Here is a 20,416-nt window from a genome sequence, read left to right as displayed (position 1 = left end):
TACAAACAAAATTAAGATATTATAATTGCTCACCAGCATCGATTTCCAATTTTTCTCCATCAGGTTTTGGAACTAAAACTTCGGAAATATCATTTTCTGGTTGAATTTCTTTTTTGCTTCTGCAAAGAACAATCACCAAAATGGAGATTCCTATTACCATTAAAATCATCAAACAAGACAAAACAATAACACTTGTCAACAGTCCATTCTTTTCTTTTTCCGCAACAACTGTACTATTATTATTAAACTCATTATTTTCAGTTATTTTTGGTGTCAAATTTGGTGTCAAAATTTTTGTTGGAATTGGAGTCAAAGATATTGTTTGTTTTGGAGTAGGGATTATTGTTTTTGTTGGATGAGGAGTAGGAATAGTTGTTGGAGAAGGAGTTGTTTGTGGTTCATGAGGAGAAACAACTCTTTGGCTGTTGAAATCTCTCATTTGACAAACCAATTTCGGATCTTGACAAATAATTGAAAGATTTCCAATGTATTTAATTTCACCTTTTCTCGAACAAAGAATTTCTTCTTCGTTTGACAATTTCAACTTCAAAACAGTTCCATTTTCAAGGCATTGAGATCTATAACATCCAGCCAATCTCTTGAAACTATTATTAGTATCCAAAACGATTTCGCTGCATGTAGAATCTTTTCCAAAAGTCATCATCGAATTTATTGATTCATTAACTAAAGTTTTTGACCATTCAGCACCGCACAAGAGTCATTCTCTCGCCTTGAGGATCTTCATGTAATCAAACACGTCAGAAGGACCGAACCAATGTGAATTATCAGAATCATACCATTCCCTTGCGCTGCAAATTTCTTTTTCATCTTGTTCTTGCGGTTTATCGCAATTTGGAACATACAAAGGAACTCCACATTCGCTGACACCTGTGTAATCGTAGTTGCAAAGATACTCTTTGTTCTTGTAAGGCGGACAGATGTAATTGTCTGGGAATTCATCAGGAGGAGTTAATGGAAAATCTGACATTTCTTTGTCAGAAAAACTTTTTCCATCGCCCCAAGCAAGTGGTTCTGCCATGGAATAGTTGGCTTCGTACCATCCTGTATCTTCAAGAAGTGCAAGAGTGATGTCGGAGATTCGTTCCGGAGGAAGTGAAATTCCTGACATAATTTCGTTGTAATAAGCTCGACCTTTGATGTGAGAACCTTCTGTACCACCTCCACCAAGGAGTTCGAGTTCTATACCTAATGGTTTTCCATTTGGTAATGTTTTTCGACCAAATCTTCTTTGAGCAACTTTAATTGCGTTTGGAGTTTGGAAAAAACGGAATTTTTTACCAGGGTATTTCGGATCTTCGTAATCTACGAACATATTCTTGTAGTTATCGCGAGTTGCTGGATCTTTCCACCTATGAAAAAGATTATTTGCAATTCCAAGCACGTGGAACGTTTCATGAACAAGTACATCGTAGAAAAATCGAACTTCGCTGTCTTTTGACAAAGGATGTTTTGGAATTTCTTTTGGATTTAAGTACATTTGGCCTTCTATTGGCCTATGTTGAGTATATTCGTATCTAGTTGCTGCTGCAGCGGCAAGAACATCTGTATCTCCATATGGTCGCGCATTAACAATGATTCGAACATCGTGTAACGAGCTCATTGATGTACTTCTATCGACTTTAAGTAGTTCGGAAAGATGCTGTTGTACATTAGCGAATGTTGCTTTAATAATACTAAGTTTTTCTGGAGTCATGATATCATCTTCAGCACATGTTTCTGTGTTATATCCATTAAACTTCCGTTCACCAACCTTTGTACATTGGTTACTATCTCTTCCGTTTTCAAGTTGATCAAGATCAAAATTAACTCTTAATGGCTGTTTCACAGTACTTAACGTGTGTTTAATTGGAACTTTCACTTCTTCTAGCTTTAGATCTTTGAACATAACATCATGCATACATCGGAAATGATCTCTATGGGCTGATAAAAGAGAAAAAACCAAAAAATCATTTAAATTTTTTTGACAAAAATTCTGAAAAGGTTAAAAATAAAAGTCCGATTTTATCTCGTGGCCTCAATATTTAGTTCGCAAAATATCATTTCCGTTCATTGATTTCCAATAATATGATGATTACAACAATCATAAATCAAAATCAATAGTAAAATAAACTTATTAGCCTTCCGTAACCACAAAATACAACTCTAATTAGTGACTGAATATAATTAGAGAAATGTACTCATCAAAAATTAATGAATTTAATGTTTTAAATTTTAATGTTGAATTGCCCTATAGTTTCTTGGGTTTATTAATATCAAAAACATTAAATTTGAATTCCATCAATTAAAACTATGAATTATTATAAGAATTTGATGAATATTTTTATTTGATAAGAAAATAGAAGATAAAATATACCAAATAAAGGGAGGAACTTCGTCGACAACAAAGGTATCGACCAAGATTGTTCCCATTATGCTTGACATATGAAGTATAGTAATAGTGTGTATGGACTCATAGAATGGTTTCGAAAAAATAAAGGTATCAACTTTAATGCAAGATATGATGAGTTGAACATCGAATAATTGGGTTTTTGTACTATTAATATTCTTTAGTCCCTAGTATATCATTGTTTCATACTAATAATGTGGATCAATTCCCTTTCAATGATCAGATACCACTTTTTTGGTCTAAAAAATGAGTTCCTCCTTTTTACCAAATAATATTTATACAATAACAAAACAATAATATATATTTCCTGAAGATTAATTTTCAGGATAATTTTTCAAAACAAAATTCAAAATTTTTGTTGAACCTCTTGCGCGAAGAATATCATAAACAGTTCTTCCTTCATTATCAGGACTATGAGGATCACCTTTTGCTCCAAGAAGCAGTTGAATCATCTTTAAAGAACCTTTTGAAGCTGCATAATGCAAAGCAGACCATCCAATCGAATCTGGAATATTGGTGTCATAGTTATTGGTCTGAAGAATCATATTTAGTATATTATAGTTAGGAATTCTTGCTGCAAGATGCAATGAAGTCAAAAATCCGGGAGCCGTTAGCGTAGGATTTAAATCTGGGAGATGCAACATGTATTCCACAATGTCAGCATGCTGATGTTTGATGGCTAAGTGAATCGGACACCATCCAGAATTATTATTATTAATTGAATGACAACCAGCGGCTATCAGCCTCTTAACATTATTGAGAGGTCCATATGCAGCTGCATAGTGCAAGGCAGTATAGCCATAATCGTTCTGGTGGTCGAGATTGAAACCTCCCTGCACCAGAATATAGTCTAGAAGGAAGTAATTGCCAGATATCGCTGCAAGAATCACTATATTGTCATTATGTATATCAAGGACAAAGGGATTCGCGCCTTTACTGACTATTAAAGTAAATAATTCCAAATTTCCAGTGAGAGCTGCTTCAAGAAGGACTGTCATCTTCTTGTGATTGATTATATTAATAGGGAATTGGGTGTTTTGCAGTAGTTTCATTGCAATTTCGATGGCTCCGTTTTGAATAGCGACATGAATAACAGAATTGCCATTAATGTCGAGTGTTCGACAATCCGCTCCTACAGAACAAAGATATTCTGTTGTTTCAAGTTGATTTTTGTATGCAGAGTAAAATATTGGAGTTTGATATTCTGAATCCTTGAAATTTAGTAAATTTATTGCTTCAATTCCTGCACATTGCAATATGCTATCGCAAAATTGTGTATTTCCGTATTGAGCAGCAATATGAAGTGCAGTAACATTATTTAAGTTTTTTTCATCTAATGAAGATCCGTTAGATAATAAAATATTGCCTATATCGGTATTTCCTGAACTTGCAGCAGCAATAAAGGCTGTATTTCCATTTCCATCAACCATATCTGGACTTGCACCAATTTCAATAAGATAATTTACTGTATTGACAGCACCATAGGAACATGCAACATTAAGAAATGGAATTGGTAATATTCCAAAGCATAAATTTCCTTCAGGAATAGAATTAAAGCTTTCATTTGGATCAATATTTGATTCTATGATTTCTGCTACTCCATCTACTTGATCTTCTTTTATTAATTCAAAGAGTTGGGCTGAAATTTCATCATCCATGCTTTTTTTCCAAAATTTTAAACGTCACTTTTGTTTTTGTGATACACTGACAATTTAGATCAGGATTTCTACAAGAGAATATGCTATACATTAGCTAGGATATACTGATTTGATAATCTATGCAATCAGAGTAGTGAAAAAATGCATTCACAATGACTTGGCAAATAAATTATTCAATTTTGAATACCAACTGCGTCATATTAATCATGAGGGAAAAACGATGGGAAATCTGGATAAAAAACCGAAAATAGTCCGAAATAAATGCTTTTAAGAAAAAATTTAGTCTGATAAGATTGTTAAGATTTTCGTATTCTACAAATGAGTTAGAGACATACATAACTATGCATAAAAGTTTTCCAGATAAGTTGACTATTTTGCACCACGTGAAATAAGAAATTTTACTATTTCTTTGTCATGATATCGTTTTGCAATTTGAAGAGCAGTTTCTCCATTTTTATCTTTTTCATTGATATAGGGTGTCCAAAGGTGCGTTTAGCACAGCGCTCTATATGAGACTATTAAAGGAGATATATGCTGATTATAAATGTATAATAAAAAATATGAATATATGTATATGATGAGTATGTTGTATTTTGGCGCCATGCCGGGATATAAAATGAATTTTGAGACAAGAGGCGGTTTCGCGGGAAATTTTGGCGGGATTTTTTTCATTTTTTTAATGAATCATAAAGAAAACATCCTCGCTCTTGCAAAAAAATGCAAAGACTGTAAAAAAATCTACGAGACATTGGTAAAATGCTTCGGTATGGATGCTCCTAGCTATTCCACTGTAACGTATCATGTTAGGATGTATCACTTCATGAACAAAAAGGCGCCCATCATAAAAATTGACAAAAAATCGCCGGATCAAAGAAAAATCAAAGCAATTCTTCAAGCGCTAGATGAAGACCCAAGAGCATCACTCAGAAGGATAGAGGAGATGACAAAGATACCACGTACAACAGTCAGTTATTATCTGCACAATTATTTGAACTACAAACTAGCGTATACACGTTGGGTTCCGCACAACCTTAATTCAGTTCAAAAAAAATCTAGAGTCCAATCTTCGAAAGAGCTCCTCTCTATATTGGGTGCGTATCAATCCAAGAAGTTTCGCTTTTTAGTAACAGGGGACGAGTCTTGGTTTCAATATGCAACAGAAGCCAAAATCATGTGGATCCCGAAGGATGAAAATCCGCAAACATTCCCGAAAAAAAAATTGACACACCAATGATGATGTTGTCGGTTTTTTGGGGCGTGAATGGCATCATCGCAATTGATATTCTTCAAAAACCTAATACGATGAATGCTCAGTATCTAATTGACAATGTTCTTACTCAAATTATCAATTCTGATGAGTTTGAGAAATCCAAACAACAAAAACAAAAGTTTGCAATTCATTTTGATAATTCAAGAGTTCACAAAAGTCATAAGGTAATGAATTACTTGGTGGAAAACAATGTCAAAGTTGTTCCAAACCCAATTTATTCACCTGATATTGCACCCTCTGACTTTTATTTATTCGGCACGCTAAAAAAGAGAGCTGAAGGACGCGAATTCGCGAGTCCAGATGATCTTGAAAATTTTGTAAGAGAGCAATTTGAGCAATTTTCTCATGATGATTTAAAGCGTGTCTTTGAAGCCTGGATCGATCGCTGCGAACGCGTGATTGAATCCAATGGTGATTATATTTAAATAAACTTTATATATATGTAACTTGTTTATTTCTATTCGCAGTATTCAGGTTTGTGCTAAACACACCTTTGGACACCCTATATTTGCACCATGTAAAATAAGAAATTTTATCATTCTTTTGTTAAATTTATATAGTGCCATATGAAGAACGGTTGTTTTATCTTTATCTTTTTCATTGATATTTGCACCATGCGAAATAAGAAGTTCTGCTATTTCTTTACTATTATTCGAGGTTGAATGATGAAGAACGGTTCTTCCATATATATCTTTTTCATCGATTGCCGCACCATGTAAAATAAGAACTTCTGCTATTACTTTAAGTTCATTCATTACTGCGTTGAAAAGAGCGGTTTCACCAAACCTATCTTTTTCATTGATATTTGCACCATGAGAAATAAGAAGTTCTACTGTTTCTTTATTATTATATCTGGCTACTTTATGAAGAGCGGTTTCTCCGTTATTATCTTTTTCATTGATATTTGCACCATGTGAAATAAAAAGTTCTGCTGTTTTTTCAATAGTGTGTTCTACCGCATAATGAAGAGCTATTCTTCCATATTCATCTTTTTCATTGATATTTGCACCATGTAAAATAAGAAGTTCTGCTGTTTCTTTATTATTTTGCTTTGCCGCATAATGAAGAGCGGTTAAACCATAATTATCTTTTTCATTGATATTTGCATCATGTGAAATAAGAAATTCTACTGTTTCTTTATTATTTTGCTTTCCCATATAATGAAGTGCGGTTTCACCATTACTATCTTTTTCATTGATATTTGCACTATGCGAAATAAGGAGTTTTGCTATTTCTTTATTATTGTGTTCTGCTGCATAATGAAGAGATATTCTTCCATATTCATCTTTTTCATTGATATTTGCACCATGTGAAATAAGAAATTCTACTGTTTCTTTATTATTGTGCCTTGTTGAATAATGAAGAGCGGTTTCGCCGTTACTACCTATTTCATTGATATTTGCACCATGTGAAATAAGAAGTTCTGCTGTTTCTTTATGATTGTGCTTTGCCGCATAATGAAATGCTGTTTCACCATATCTATCTTTTTCATTGATTTTTGCGCCATGTGAAATAAGAAGTTTTACTATTTCTTTATTATTGTGTTCTGCTGCATAATGAAGAGCTATTCTTCCATATTCATCTTTTTCATTGATATTTGCACCATGTAAAATAAGAAGTTCTGCTGTTTCTTTATTATTGCATCGTACAGCATAATGAAAAGCGATTTCACCATAATTATCTTTTTCATTGATGTTTGCACTATGCGAAATAAGGAGTTCTGCTGTTTCTTTATTATTGTGTTTTACTGCATAATGAAGAGCGGTTTCACCATAATTATCTTTTTCATTGATATTTACACCATGTGAAATAAGAAGTTCTGCTGTTTCTTTGCTATTATATTTTGCTGCATAATGAAGAGAGGTTTCACCATAATTATCTTTTTCATTGATATTTACACCATGTGAAATAAGAAGTTCTGCTGTTTCTTTGCTATTATATTTTGCTGCATAATGAAGAGAGGTTTCACCATATCTATCTTTTTCATTGATTTTTGCACCATGTGAAATAAGAAGTTCTGCTGTTTCTTTGCTATTAGATTTTGCTGCATAATGAAGAGCGGTTTTTTATCTTTATCTGTTTCATTGATTTTTGCACGACGTGAAATAAGAAGTTCCATTGTTTCTTTATTATTGTGCTTTGCCGCATAATGAAGAGCGGTTAATCCGTAATCATCTTTATAATTGATTTTTGCACCATGTAAAAGGAAATATTCGCAAAGGGAAGCTATTCCAAATATCGCCGAATAAACAAAACATTTGTTAAAATCATTTGTTTGATCGAAATAAACTAAAAATGATTCGAGATTTTTGTGTATTCCGCAAGAATATAAATCAATCTCAAAATTGTGTTCATTCATCAAAAATGTAACAAAATCAATGTTATGTGAAATAATTGCATATTCCATACATTTTTTGTCTGGTTTTTGATATTTCAAGCATTCACTCATTATCTCTTGATTTCTTCCTAAAAATGAAAATTCTAGGCATGTTTGAGTTATTTCTGACTTAAAATTCGTTCTTAATAACTTGAAACAATCAACTGATCCATGGTAACAACATAATTCAAGTAATGAATAACCTTTATAAGTTTCTGGATATAAAATGTTATTAAGACGTTGATCTTTATAATGATTACCGCTTTCAATGAATTGTATGAATCTTTCTTTGTCATTATCCATAATCGCCTTGTAAATTGTTTTTTCCGAATAAATATCGAGATCACGTTTATTAATATTTTCGACATTTTCAGATTTATCTAATGTAATTCCATATTCATTATAAAATAGGAAGTTAGATATTGGTGGAATGCTGCTGACCTGTTTTACATTGTAATCATCAGAAATACGTTTAGCAAGATATAAATATGACTTTGCATAGCGATTATTATACTGAATAATATTTAAAATATCTCTTATAATATTTTTTGGGAGATGTTTCTTTGAATCAATCAATGCTGATCTGATCATTTTGTAAATCGAGTTTAATTCTTCTTCTTTTTCCGTTTTCAGCCGGTACAATGCAATATATGAATCTATATAGTCTTTGTGAGTACTTCGCAATTCACTATATTTATTTGATTGAATGTCTTTACCAGACATTAAAAAATTTAAAAGTCAAATATTCCATTTTAAGTAATAAAATATCTATGATATTTATTATGGAAAGTTCTATGCTGTGTATTCGGAAAATAACGACCACAAAGATTTCCGATACCGTATGTAAAATTTTCCACCGAAAATTGAAAGGGTCTGGCTGTCAGAAAATTACGTAAAGTATGAGAAAAAACATGTAAAAAGCTGATATTTAATGTACGCTGGAATTTTTCATTAAAATTTTTAGAAAATTTTTTTCAACCGAATTTTTTATTTTAAAATTAATACAACATCCTAACACTGACACAATAGACATTAATGGACTTAGCGAAAAGTATAAGTTTTATACTGAAGCCTTGGTTCCATTTGTTCATTTAAGAACAACAAATGATGAAGGCATTTTTCACTGCCCTTGATAGAACAAAAGATGTATTGGAATGTGCAGTTTATTCTCCATTGTTTGTTCTCAAGGGTATTAATGTCAACTCTCTATCCAAGAACAAAGAAATAAGCATTCTTCTAAGTACTGTATTTTCGATGTCCATGCCGATTATTGAATTTTTAATTTCAAATGGAGTTGATGTAAATGGAAAGGATAAACATGGACACAGTTCACTCTTTTTTGCTTCACAACACAACTTGAAAGATATTGCAAAACTTCTTATATCTAAAGGTGCAAACATAAATGATAAAGATGGCGATGGATGCACTCCTCGACATTATGCAGCAGATTCGAATTACAAAGAAGTTATATAAGTTCTTTTAAAGAATGGGGCTAATGCAAAAGCTCGAATGGTGGATTTGGGCACTCCATTTCATCATGCAGCTATGAATATTATCAAGTTTTATCATTACTTGTTCGACACGGTGTTGAAATTGATGCAAAAAATGCAGCAGCAAGTGATATTATAGAAAATGCAGAACTGTTGTTTATGCTTGGTGTAAATGTTAATCCTTTTGTTTAAAAATAGAAAGGATTTTTCTGATAGTAGATACAAATTAGAACTTAATTCAAAGAATGCGATATTGAGAACTCGAAACTTAATATATCATGAAATTATTTATAATTTGAATACATGTATGGCATATAATTATTTTCTTTATTCTTATCTTCATGTTCTATTCATAGCAACTGGCTATTATTTATGAAGCTATACTTTTTAAAAGTTGTAATAGACTTGTTTTTTTTTTATTAATCTGTCTTTGAAAGATCACAATATCATCTAATTTTTATCTCCGCCTATTAAAATGCGTATATATGTTTTGTTGTTTGGATATTTGCAAATATTCTTTTAGTGGGGTATGTATAAATTTTGAATCTGAATATTCATCATATATAACAAAATTACCTTCATATATGTTTTTATCAACGTATGTGTCAAATATAGAAGCCGAATAACCATCATCAATAGTAAACCAGAAATTATATTTGTTATTATGAATACAACATCGATATATCATAATATTTGTCAATGTACAATTTATTAATGCACCAGATACACAACAAATGTCATAAAAATAACTATCAGTCACCTCAAGCAAATCAGTTAAATTAAAAGCCCAAATGCAATTTCGTGTTACATTATTTGAAACTAGATTTGTCAATTTATAGAATGCTGTTTGAAATGATTCAAATACTTGAATTCCATAATCAGCAGATAATTTATTATTTGTAATATTACAGCTATTAATTATTTGATAACCGCCATTCATCGAAATTATAGAAATTGCATTGCCATTATTACATTCAAAAACAACTGATTCCATGAAAAAATTATTGCATTCATTGTTGATTTTTGAAAAGATGGCTTGTGATTTGGAACATGTTGATTTAGATATAGAATTCTTTTTCTGAATAAAATTACCACCTTCAATGTAAATAGAACCTCCTTCATATTGACTATAACAACCAACAAATAAGCATTCTTCAACAAATATTTTGATATTTTCATCCACTTTTGCATATATTGCGCCATTTTCCCTCTGATTATAAAATTTGCATTCATGAAAATAGTAATTCTTATCTTTTTCAAGTTCTCTATAGCTTTCAGAACCATCTATAGTAACATAACTTGATTCATCAGGATATGCATCATTCCATGATAAATGAATAGCGAAATTTTGTAAATGAAATAAATTTTTCTTTAATGCATAAGAAATATATTTCATAATGATATCAAATTAATTCATATGATGACTTATTAATCAAATGATCTAGTATAACCCATTTTCAAACATTTTTAAAAGAATTATTAGCATTTCGATCATCGATGAATGGAAAATCATGTTGACTCAGCCAATAGATTGAATATAAGTTTATCTGTTTTCTTTTGGAACGTGTCTTTGATACATAAGTAAATACAAAAGAATTTAAACGGTAATACTTTTTCAAAAGCAATGATCAGAAAACCGTGACAATTGCTCTCAAATTTGAAGAATATAAAAAAGAGGTTTCAGATCCATTTACAATGAATCACTTTTCTAAATGATGGATTCAATATTTAAAAGTAAATCGTTCAAAAAAAATTGAGAATTTGATAAAATCAAGCGATAAAAAAATTATTGCTAATTTTTTTACTTAGACTTTGGTGTAGTGCTGAGCTCCTTTCCAGTGAAATTGAAGATAAGGTTTCCAGCATTAATAATTGCTTCTGCAGCTCTGCGAGCAGCTTCCTGAGTTCTTGGAGACTTTGGAGTTCTTGGAGATCTAAGAGGAGTTGGTGTATTTCCTCCTGTGTTTCTTGAGTGGACTGGAGTAACACTCTTTGCTGGTGTTGCTGTCTTTGTCTGTACTGGTGTAGCTGGTGTTGCAGGAGTAGCTGGAGAATTCATGATACGTGGTGACTTTGAAGGTGTTGCCTTCTTGATTGAATTCTGCTTTTCCTTGATTGCTGCAACTCTTCTCATTCTTTCTGCTTCCTTTGCCTTTCTCTCTGCTTCAAGACGTCTTCTCAATGCTTCGCGTGGATCTAATCCTTCTTCACTTTCAGCAGCTGGTGTTTGTACTGGTGTCTTTATTTCTGGTGTCTTGCGTGGTGTAAATGCCTTGTTTGAAACTGGTGTTGCCATTGATGATCTCAATGGTGTCTTACGTGGCGTTGCCATGCGCTCTGCATCTTCCTTAACAACGCGTTCATGTTCATCCTTGAGTTGTTCGTTGAGTTCAATTCTCTTCTGGACGGCTGCTCTGTATCTGGCATCGAGGTCATCACCGCTGATTGGTGTTGATGGAGTTGACTTCTTTGTTGATGATGGTCTGGCTGGGCTTGCAACTGACTTTGTTGGTCTTGGGGATTTCTCTGAAATGACTTCTGATGGATGGTCAGCCTTGATTGTAACACGGGTATCGTTTTCTGGTTTGGCTGATGCTGCCTTTGACTGTGGCTTTGTTGATGGAGCAACGAAGATTTCATCTTCATCTTCATTTTCAGCTGCGAACTCGTTCATATCTAAGTCGCCAATTGCACGCTCTCTAACAACCATTTCTTCTTCTCCTTCAACTGCCTCTTCATTATTTCCTGGAGTACGCTTTTCATCTTGTGCGGACTTGGCAGCCTTTGATTCTTCTGCCTTCTGTGCGTTCTCAATCCTCTTTTCTTCGGCCTTTCTCTGCTGCTCAGCTGCCTTCTTGGCTTCTTCCTGGACCTTCTTCTCTTCAGCAACTTTCTTCTCTTCAGCTGCCTTCTTGGCTTCTTCAGCTGCCTTCTTCTCTTCAGCAATTCTCTTTTCTTCCTGAACCTTCTTCTCTTCAGCTGCCTTCTTTTCTTCAGCAATTCTCTTTTCTTCAGCTGCCTTCTTTTCTTCAGCAATTCTCTTTTCTTCAGCTGCCTTCTTTTCTTCAGCAATTCTCTTTTCTTCAGCTGCCTTCTTCTCTTCAGCTGCCTTCTTGGCTTCTTCCTGGACCTTCTTCTCTTCTTCAGCCTTCTTTTCAGCGGCAATTCTTTCTTCTTCTTGTCTCTTTTGTTCAGCAGCAATTCTGGCTTCTTCTTGTCTCTTCTTTTCAGCAGCGATTCTTTCTTCTTCAGCTTTCTTGGCAGCGGCAATTCTTTCTTCTTCTGCCAACTTTTCGGCCTCTTCAGCCTTCTTGACTTCTTTCTCTTGATCTTGTTTGTTGAAGCCGTAATCTTCAAGGAGTTCTACGCCTTTCTTTGTATTCTTTTCTGTTCCAAGGCCTTGGAGGTAGCACTGTGCGAGCATCTTGATTGCGTCTGGATCGCCTGTTTGTTTAACTGCTTCTTGCATGTATCTGAAACCAAGTGCTGGATCTGAATCAAAGTTGTTCATTGGGATAAGGTGCATACGACCAAGAGCGACCAATGACTGTGAAACACTTTGCTTTGCAAGGTGGATGAAGATGTCTTCAGCGAGAGATGGGTCGTAATCTGGTGAATTTGGTGTGGAAATGTATTCGGCGATGCGGGCAAGAGATTCTTGGTCCTTCTTCTCTGCAGCCTTTGCATACCAATAGTATGAGGTAGCTGTGTTGTTCAATCCGTAGTAGTAATCACCGAGAGCTCTGCATGCTGGGATGAATGACATGTTGGCTGACTTGTTCATCCAGAACTCGTAGTAGTAAGTAGCATTTGATTGCTTTGCTATGAGAGCAAGGTTGTAGGCTGTCTGTGGATCTACGTTACCTCCTGTGAGTAAGATTGGCCATTTTGGATCCTGGGAAACAAAGGAGATCTCAATAATATCGGAGACGTCTATTGCAAGCTCAGAGATTCCGGAAAACCATTTTCCTCCAATAATTGGGGAAAGAATGTGGACGTTATCAACCTCAAAGCTATCAGCGTCAAAACGACCATTATTCTGGATCATGATGGTAATAAGCTCGCCATCTTGAATCCAATTGAAGTTGTCAGTATTAAATTCGATATTGGCAAGAAGGCCTGCACTGATTTGCTTAGCTAAGAAGTCTTGCCAACCTGATGGTTCAACATCGTTATTTTGGTTGTTGGCTGGCGCTCCATTGCCATAAAAATTCTTGGTACGAAGATCATAAGCAATATCACCAACAGCTCTCCTCGCTTGGAGGAACTTGGACTTTGTTGGTGCCATAAAAAATTTTGAAAAATCCGCATGAATTATTGAGAGCACATTTAAATTTTTTTATCAAAATTTAAAATTTGCAATGGCAATCAAATAATAGAACATTTTTCCCTAACTCTGGTTGCATCTGAAATTTTCGAGAATGAATAATAATAACATACATTAAATTTAGAGCTTATAATCTATTGGTCATTAATTGAGATATTGTTAGGTCTAATTTTGTGAAAAACCGCTTTACATGTCTCAAACTTTTTAAAAAACTGACATTTAGTTTTAATCATTGTAATAACTTTTCATACAGCACATGGATAAATATATAAAGGAGCATATTAATCCGAAATCGCTGGTTTCAGATGGATTTTATTTTGAACAAATTCTTGAGGGTAAGAGGTCGCTTATTTGATGAATGAGAGCCGTTCAAAAGCTCATATAATCAGTGATTTTATATTTTTATATTAACGATAAATTTCATCAAACAAATAACGCATGCAAAATCAATGATTACATTGATTTTGATTTTCAGTATCATACATGGCTTTCACATAATTTCTATGATCTATAGCATTAATAATGCAGCTAGAAAATGCTTCTTTCTAAGACCAAATAAATAATGTCATGCTGTGGCTACTAATTTCACAAAAAGATAATATGCATGCAATCAAAACTTTTTTATTAAACAAAAAATCTATATCTATCATTACAAAGATTTTGCCATTTTGATATTGAGAATGTTATATATATTCAATGACAATTATATGTACTATCTAGATTGGATGAGATCTTGGAATCACAATTTGTGATAAACACATAATTTTTTGAAAATTTAATTAATTTTCAGATATTCCTTCAGAAGGAATGTAGAAATGGCAGAAATGAAGTAAAAAGGATATCTTTGCTTAGTATCGTATAACTCTCTTATAAATCTAAACAGTGTTATAAGATTGATTTCTGAATTAAATATCAAAATCTTTGGTATTACAACTAAAATAAAGTCAATAATCATAACAAGACGAATTGATGATTTCATTTCAATATGAGCAAAATAAGATGTAAGAACCACTAAAATAGCAGTAACAAAGTAGGTATAAATATCATATTTTTGAGCTGGGGTATATTTCTTTTGCTTTTTGGATGAAGGGCCAAATTTGTATAACCATCATTTCGTCTTTCTTCTTGAGTTTTTGTTCTTGTGAATTTCGAATCGTCTTTTTTAACTTCTTTCCTAAGTTGAATAATATATTCACTTTCTTTTGCCTTCAATGGGATTTGTTCTTCATTTTTAACAGTTTTCTCTTCCTGTTTGGGTTCTTTTTCTCCTTGGGTTATATTGACATCTATTTTTCCTTCAGTATTGTTGTTAATTTCTGAATTTTCATGTTTTTGAAAACCTAACAAGGCAGCAGGGATTCTCTCTTCCCTATTATTATTTAAGATCTCAACCTCCCTTTCTTTCTTTTTGGCAAGTAACCTCTGTCGACGAGCTTCAGCGGCACTAGCATCCATTTCATGTCTGTTTTTTATAATATCCGTATTTTATTCAATTTTTGATAGTGAATTTCGAAACAGACGGATATATTAATAAATATACTAACCTATGAAATCTTGTAGGATAATACACAAATAAATTTAAATTAAGATCTGTTCAACGAAGGTGGATAAATATTTTTTATTTTTGTTCATTTATTTTTGAAAGATGGATTTTGTTCGGGTGACACCTATGACAGTTGCTCAAGAAACAGCAAGAAAAAGACTTGTATATACGCTTATACTAGCTTGTGTTCCAATTGGTGCTATCATGCTTATAAAAATCAAAAGTTTTATTCATTTTCTTAAATCAAAACCAGGAATCCTCGCAATACTAGTAGGAATAGGAGCTCTTGTATATGCACATATAGAACCTTTCTTCTTAAGATATACATACAAAGAAATTGCAGTTCCAAAACAATTTAAGCCATTTACAGTTGTTCAATTAACTGATATTCATTTTCAATGGCCATATCCATACGTAACAAAAAAGAAACTTGCTTCCATCGTCGAAAAAGTAAATGAAATTAATCCTGATTTCATTTTCTTAACAGGTGATTTCATTTCGAGATATAGGACTTACAACATTTCGAAGTATAATACAGAAACCATTGCTTTTTATCTCGGGCAGCTTCGTGCGAAAAGAGGAATCTACGCAATCCAAGGAAATAACGATAGGTGCGCTGGCGATATGCTTTTAAAGGCTTTCAAAGAAAATGGAGTTAGAATGCTCATGAATGAAGGCATCATTGATGATGATATTTCGATTACAGGAATTTTATCCAGCAAAAACATCGATATATGCAATACTTGGCTTAACCAAACTAAGATCCCAGATGCACCTCTTAAGATTTTATTATCACATCAGCCTGATACAGCTCTTGTTACGTATCCTTTCTTTGATCTTCAATTCAGTGGTCATACTCATGGTGGTCAATGCATTGCCCCATTCGGAATAGGTCCAATATTGCATCCAAAGATGGGACATAAGTTTATTGTCGGTGTTTATAAGATAGGTAACATGATTCTTCATGTTTCAACAGGAATTGGCATTTCTCCATTACCAAAACCTTTGGTTAGATTTAATAATATTGCAGAAGTATCCGTGATTCGTGTTGTTCCTGAATAACTGTTCATATTTCTGGGATATCTTTAATTTATTTCACTATTATATTATAAAACCATAATATTATGTTTCAATCATGAATTTCTACAATTTTTATTTTTATTGAATCCAAATGAAAGACATCAAAAGTGAAAAATACAAATATGTGTATTGAAACTGAAATGATGGACATTGGAATATCTGAATGTTAGTAATTCTAATGAATCCATTTCCATAATGACCAATTTCAGTTCCTCCTGTCGGCCTTGGCATTTCATGCAATCCGTCTATCATTACAGTCCTATAGAATTGATGACCACTGTAATGCGTAGTTTGTTTCTTTGCAATGATTATGAGTAAAAAAGAATGGAAAATATGGGTATTGAGAAACTCAAATTACACTGTATAGCTTTATTATTTTCACTGTATTGATCTGTTGTCTCGAGAATTGGTATTATTAGATTTTGATATCAAATTACAGAAAATTTACACTTTTCCGACGTTTTGTCAGGGGCGCGATGCGACCCAAAAATGTCGGAAAAGCGTAATTCTCAGGTATATGATTATTTTTGCTTTTAATACCGAACAGCATTTGAATCAAAAATAATCGTATGTCTGAGAATTTTTATTTGACATCAAAAATTAGAATAAGCTTACATTAAAAAAGATATAACATTATTATAATAAATTTTTAATAATTTTCTTTGACTGACATTTCTGGTTCCACAGATACTTGAGCATTAGCGTTTTCAATTGGAGCAAGCCAATCTGTGTAAATATATTTCCTATCCTTGAGCTGCTTGCCAATATCACAGCATTTACTATATATTTCTTTGATTTTTTCGTCATTTTCTCTTTCAAAATTGTTTAAATCTGTTTCATCAAATCCTTTGTCTTTAAACATTTGTTTTATTGCGTCTCTTCCTTCTTGCAGTGCCTTTTCTTTGTTCTCCTTTGTAACTGTTTCGTAATCTTCAATTTCAAGTTCATCCATGTCAGCTTCGATTTCTGCGTATTCATCGAGTTCCTTATAGTAATCAAGCTTGCTTTTAATGAACTTATAATCCTTTTCATCATAATTAGGAACAATATCTGTTCCGTTTAGATCTGTAGCTCCAAATGATTTCTTTTCATGCTCAATTTCGAGACCTGAACTTCTATATACATTAATTGAACTCAAAGCTTTGCTTCTTCCGTAATCTTTCGAAATCAAATTTGGATTCTTAATACTGTTGATGTAATAGCTTACGCCACCATAGCAAAGTACACTTTCTGTCATTGTATTGTAACATTTTGCGTCAGTTGTCGCGGGAATTTGTTTTTCAGAACGGTTTTTTTCAATTAATTCTGAAATAAAGCTTTTTGCAAATGGATTTCCTAATATTTCGATATGGTAATCGAAATCATTTCCAATAAACTCAGCAATCTTCTCTTTGAGAACTTTTGAAATTTGTTTATAGTATTTTGTTTTTTCAATGTCATCTCTTTTGACTTGTAGGTTAATATCTTCTTGTATGAGCTTAAAGTTGGATAATTTCCAGTCCATCATGTCTTTTTGGCACTTTTCAACAGCATTTTTGTAAGATCTTGATCCAATCTTCTTAGAATAGATTTTCCTCATCTTTTCATCACCTATTTGCTGGGAAATTACATCAGAAAAACACTTTAAAATGTTTTTATTTCCGATTTCGATGAAACTGTAGTTTTGGTACTCAAAATCGTCTTTATATGTGGCAAACTTGTAGCACTGAATACCAAGGCTTCCAATATCAAATACAATATACTTGATTTCGTAATCTACATCGACTAAATTAAAATATCCGTGAACTATTGCATCAAATGAGTTTATTGGAGTAATTGAGACACCAGCAACCTCTGCAGCTTTGGCAAATTCAGCTACTTCTTCTTCTGGCCACCATGCTGGAATAATTGTGTAAAAATGAGTGGATCCGTTTGATTCATCTGATAATTTCTTAAAGAATGATGCAAGAGCTGTTTGTGGACTGATTAAATATGTATCAGTTTTATCCTCAAAATAATACTTCTTTTTGTATAAAAAATGATGTATAATATTTCTAAATGTGGAATTTTCGTTCGCTTGGGATGTATCTTCATTGCCAAAAGTGATCTGTCTTTCACTAAAAATAAGCAAAGTTGAGATAACTTTGTTGTTGTAGATATTAAATATTACCGGTTGTCCCTGTTTCGATTGATATGCGACTGTTTTTGTATTTCCAATGTCCACAATTAGATTAACATCATCAATCATCAAAATTTTCCAACAAAAAAATTGTTGTCAAATTTTAATGAAAAAAAATGTAGACTTCATATTGGCTGTGAAAAATCACAATTATCGTTAACATTCTTCCAAGAAATTTTTATCGTTCTAATGAAATATTGATATCCTAGATATCTAGACCTGCAATCCTTTAATTAATGGAATCAGATAAAGTTTGATCAGAAGAAAGCAAACTCTATTAGATTTTCATAAAATTGATACCAGCAGTCTAAGTTACAGCCATTTTTTTTTAATTTGAAAAAACATCACATTTGTTTGTTAATTTATTTTATTGTGCATTATATTGAACATTAGCAAATCTTTTATAATGTATGGAAAATGAATATTTGCAGATTCAATTTTTGATTTTTATTTGTTCATAATTCTCTCATGTTTCTCATGTTCTAATAAAACTCTTTTGATAAAAATAATAAATACAAACATTTATATCGAGTTAACAAAACATTAATATTATTATTCTAAATATTGTTCAACAATATTCACTAGATGAAGAGCAATTCGCCTTGATATTGTTGGTTCATCATTTGAGTTAATAAATAAATCTAGCATAAACATTTCATCTTCAGAAAAATTATTTTGAACGATATCTTTCATTTTTTCTGGGATTTGGGAAGAAATATCCAGTAATATCCCTATTATTATATAAAGCACGTCGGGGAATTTTTTAGTTCCATAAGTCACTTCAAAAATCTCTTTAATTAAGTGATTTTCGCAAACATTATCAATAATACCCGCAACATTGGTAAAAGACTTTAGATAAGCTGCAATAATACATGCCGAATACAGTTTCTGCTTATTTGTACCTTCAAACAGCATTTGCAAGGATATTTGATAAAATCCTGATCCAATGAATGCTGCTACAAAAGCATAATTATTTACTGTTAAGAAGTAAATAGATTTTAAGAAATTTAGTTGTGCTTTTATTGGAGAATTTTGAAATCTTGCTTCAATCCATTGATCAGGGAATCTTTGCACGAATTGCGATAAAGCATCTTTAATAATGTTGTATTGTTCTTCCGGTAAATTGCAAAAAGGTAAATCACAATAAGTTTGAGAAAGAAATTTGATTATTTTTGAAACACAAATTTTTTGTAAATCTGTCATTCTTTCATAAAATCCAAGCATTACATCATATATATTTGATTTTTCTCCAAGTAGATGTAATGTCTGTGCTAATTCTTTTTTATTCGCAATATAAATTGCAATTTGGCCAGAAATTCGTTCTAAATTATCGCCAGAGAAGCTATCATAGAGTTCCCCAAATGTTATGATGAAATATTCGAACTTGATTGATCTATAAAAATCTTTTTGAGCAATTTTGAAAATGGCATCATTAACATCAAGTAAATTCTCTATTTCTTGTTGAGATACCCTTTGGAATTTGATTTTATCATAAAATGAGGAATAAAATGAACGAAAGAAATCAATATTGCATAAAATATTCAATGATTGAGAACTTCCAAGTATAAATTCGACTAAATAGTCTTTCATAATATCTGTAAACTCGCTATATGAAAAAACATCCTTTGATAGATCAAAAAAATCAGTGAAATGAGCAAAATCTTCAAAATTATCGTAGTATGAAAGTGATACATCTGGATTACATGCATTAAATTTGGTAATTACTTTAAGTGAATAAAGAGCAACTTCTAAATCGCTTAAATCACGAGATCTTTCATAAAATATTTCAATTTTGTCGTCATTAATTGATGTTAAGTTATCATAGTTCAACAATGTTGCACAAACAGATAAATATGTATCCCTATCTGCAATGTTAACGTTGAGTAAATCTTGAATACTGAAAACTTCATCCTCAGATTGTAGATTGGTACTAGAAGACGATGCACCTGGATTTGTAATATGGACAGTGGTAACATTAGGTTCGTTTCCCAAATCCATTTATCAAAACTCTGTAAAAAAAGAAAAATATGAGTTTGGATTTTTTACGGGCGTATTTTAAAATCTATATTCTATATATCTTTTCTTATCTACCAAAATTTTATGAAT

General features: G+C 32.4%; 10 protein-coding genes and 1 pseudogene across 11 annotated transcripts, besides 3 other annotated features; 3 read left to right on the top strand and 8 right to left on the bottom strand.

Annotated features, from left to right (window-relative positions):
* Positions 1-19: 19 nt before the first annotated feature.
* Positions 20-664, bottom strand: TVAGG3_0231500 (regulation of choline O-acetyltransferase protein; the record flags this gene model as incomplete). The annotated part of the gene is made up of 1 exon (XM_001316000.2): positions 20-664. One exon carries the CDS (start codon positions 662-664, stop codon positions 20-22), a length of 645 nt encoding a protein of 214 aa, XP_001316035.2.
* A 54-nt stretch (positions 665-718) lies between these two features.
* TVAGG3_0231490 (regulation of choline O-acetyltransferase protein) lies at positions 719-1,918 on the bottom strand (the record flags this gene model as incomplete). Its single annotated transcript, XM_001316001.1, has 1 exon — positions 719-1,918. One exon carries the CDS (start codon positions 1,916-1,918, stop codon positions 719-721), a length of 1,200 nt encoding a protein of 399 aa, XP_001316036.1.
* A 597-nt stretch (positions 1,919-2,515) lies between these two features.
* TVAGG3_0231480 (spectrin binding) lies at positions 2,516-4,084 on the bottom strand (the record flags this gene model as incomplete). Its single annotated transcript, XM_001316002.1, has 1 exon — positions 2,722-4,065. One exon carries the CDS (start codon positions 4,063-4,065, stop codon positions 2,722-2,724), a length of 1,344 nt encoding a protein of 447 aa, XP_001316037.1.
* Positions 4,085-4,537: 453 nt separating this feature from the next.
* Positions 4,538-4,565: a terminal%2Cinverted (terminal inverted repeat of Mariner transposon ID:TVAGG3_0231460).
* Positions 4,538-5,840: a mobile genetic element.
* TVAGG3_0231470 lies at positions 4,634-5,760 on the top strand (annotated as a pseudogene). Its single transcript has one exon. A coding segment is annotated over exon 1 (1,127 nt).
* Positions 5,813-5,840: a terminal%2Cinverted (terminal inverted repeat of Mariner transposon ID:TVAGG3_0231460).
* Positions 5,841-7,229: 1,389 nt separating this feature from the next.
* Positions 7,230-8,435, bottom strand: TVAGG3_0231450 (protein of unknown function (DUF3447); the record flags this gene model as incomplete). The annotated part of the gene is made up of 1 exon (XM_001316004.1): positions 7,230-8,435. The coding sequence occupies one exon, from the start codon at positions 8,433-8,435 to the stop codon at positions 7,230-7,232; it is 1,206 nt and encodes a 401-aa protein (XP_001316039.1).
* A 281-nt stretch (positions 8,436-8,716) lies between these two features.
* Positions 8,717-10,693, top strand: TVAGG3_0231440 (proteasome regulatory particle assembly; the record flags this gene model as incomplete). The annotated part of the gene is made up of 1 exon (XM_001316005.1): positions 8,817-9,185. One exon carries the CDS (start codon positions 8,817-8,819, stop codon positions 9,183-9,185), a length of 369 nt encoding a protein of 122 aa, XP_001316040.1.
* Positions 10,694-10,925: 232 nt separating this feature from the next.
* TVAGG3_0231430 (tetratricopeptide repeat domain domain-containing protein) lies at positions 10,926-13,522 on the bottom strand (the record flags this gene model as incomplete). The annotated part of the gene is made up of 1 exon (XM_051227353.1): positions 11,004-13,490. The coding sequence occupies one exon, from the start codon at positions 13,488-13,490 to the stop codon at positions 11,004-11,006; it is 2,487 nt and encodes an 828-aa protein (XP_051112339.1).
* Positions 13,523-13,802: 280 nt separating this feature from the next.
* TVAGG3_0231420 (uncharacterized protein) lies at positions 13,803-14,984 on the bottom strand (the record flags this gene model as incomplete). Its single annotated transcript, XM_001316007.1, has 1 exon — positions 14,541-14,984. One exon carries the CDS (start codon positions 14,982-14,984, stop codon positions 14,541-14,543), a length of 444 nt encoding a protein of 147 aa, XP_001316042.1.
* Positions 14,985-15,055: 71 nt separating this feature from the next.
* On the top strand, positions 15,056-16,217 carry TVAGG3_0231410 (transmembrane protein with metallophosphoesterase domain family; the record flags this gene model as incomplete). Its single annotated transcript, XM_051227352.1, has 1 exon — positions 15,175-16,134. The coding sequence occupies one exon, from the start codon at positions 15,175-15,177 to the stop codon at positions 16,132-16,134; it is 960 nt and encodes a 319-aa protein (XP_051112338.1).
* Positions 16,218-16,275: 58 nt separating this feature from the next.
* TVAGG3_0231400 (uncharacterized protein) lies at positions 16,276-18,391 on the bottom strand (the record flags this gene model as incomplete). The annotated part of the gene is made up of 1 exon (XM_001316008.1): positions 16,802-18,379. The coding sequence occupies one exon, from the start codon at positions 18,377-18,379 to the stop codon at positions 16,802-16,804; it is 1,578 nt and encodes a 525-aa protein (XP_001316043.1).
* A 432-nt stretch (positions 18,392-18,823) lies between these two features.
* Positions 18,824-20,349, bottom strand: TVAGG3_0231390 (uncharacterized protein; the record flags this gene model as incomplete). Its single annotated transcript, XM_001316009.1, has 1 exon — positions 18,863-20,308. One exon carries the CDS (start codon positions 20,306-20,308, stop codon positions 18,863-18,865), a length of 1,446 nt encoding a protein of 481 aa, XP_001316044.1.
* Positions 20,350-20,416: the final 67 nt, after the last annotated feature.

The sequence above is a fragment of the Trichomonas vaginalis genome, chromosome IV (genome assembly GCF_026262505.1).
Source record: "Trichomonas vaginalis G3 chromosome IV, whole genome shotgun sequence".
NCBI lineage: Eukaryota > Parabasalia > Trichomonadida > Trichomonadidae > Trichomonas > Trichomonas vaginalis.
The sequence above is the reverse complement of the archived record's forward strand: the minus strand, read 5'-3'. Positions and strand labels throughout refer to the sequence as shown.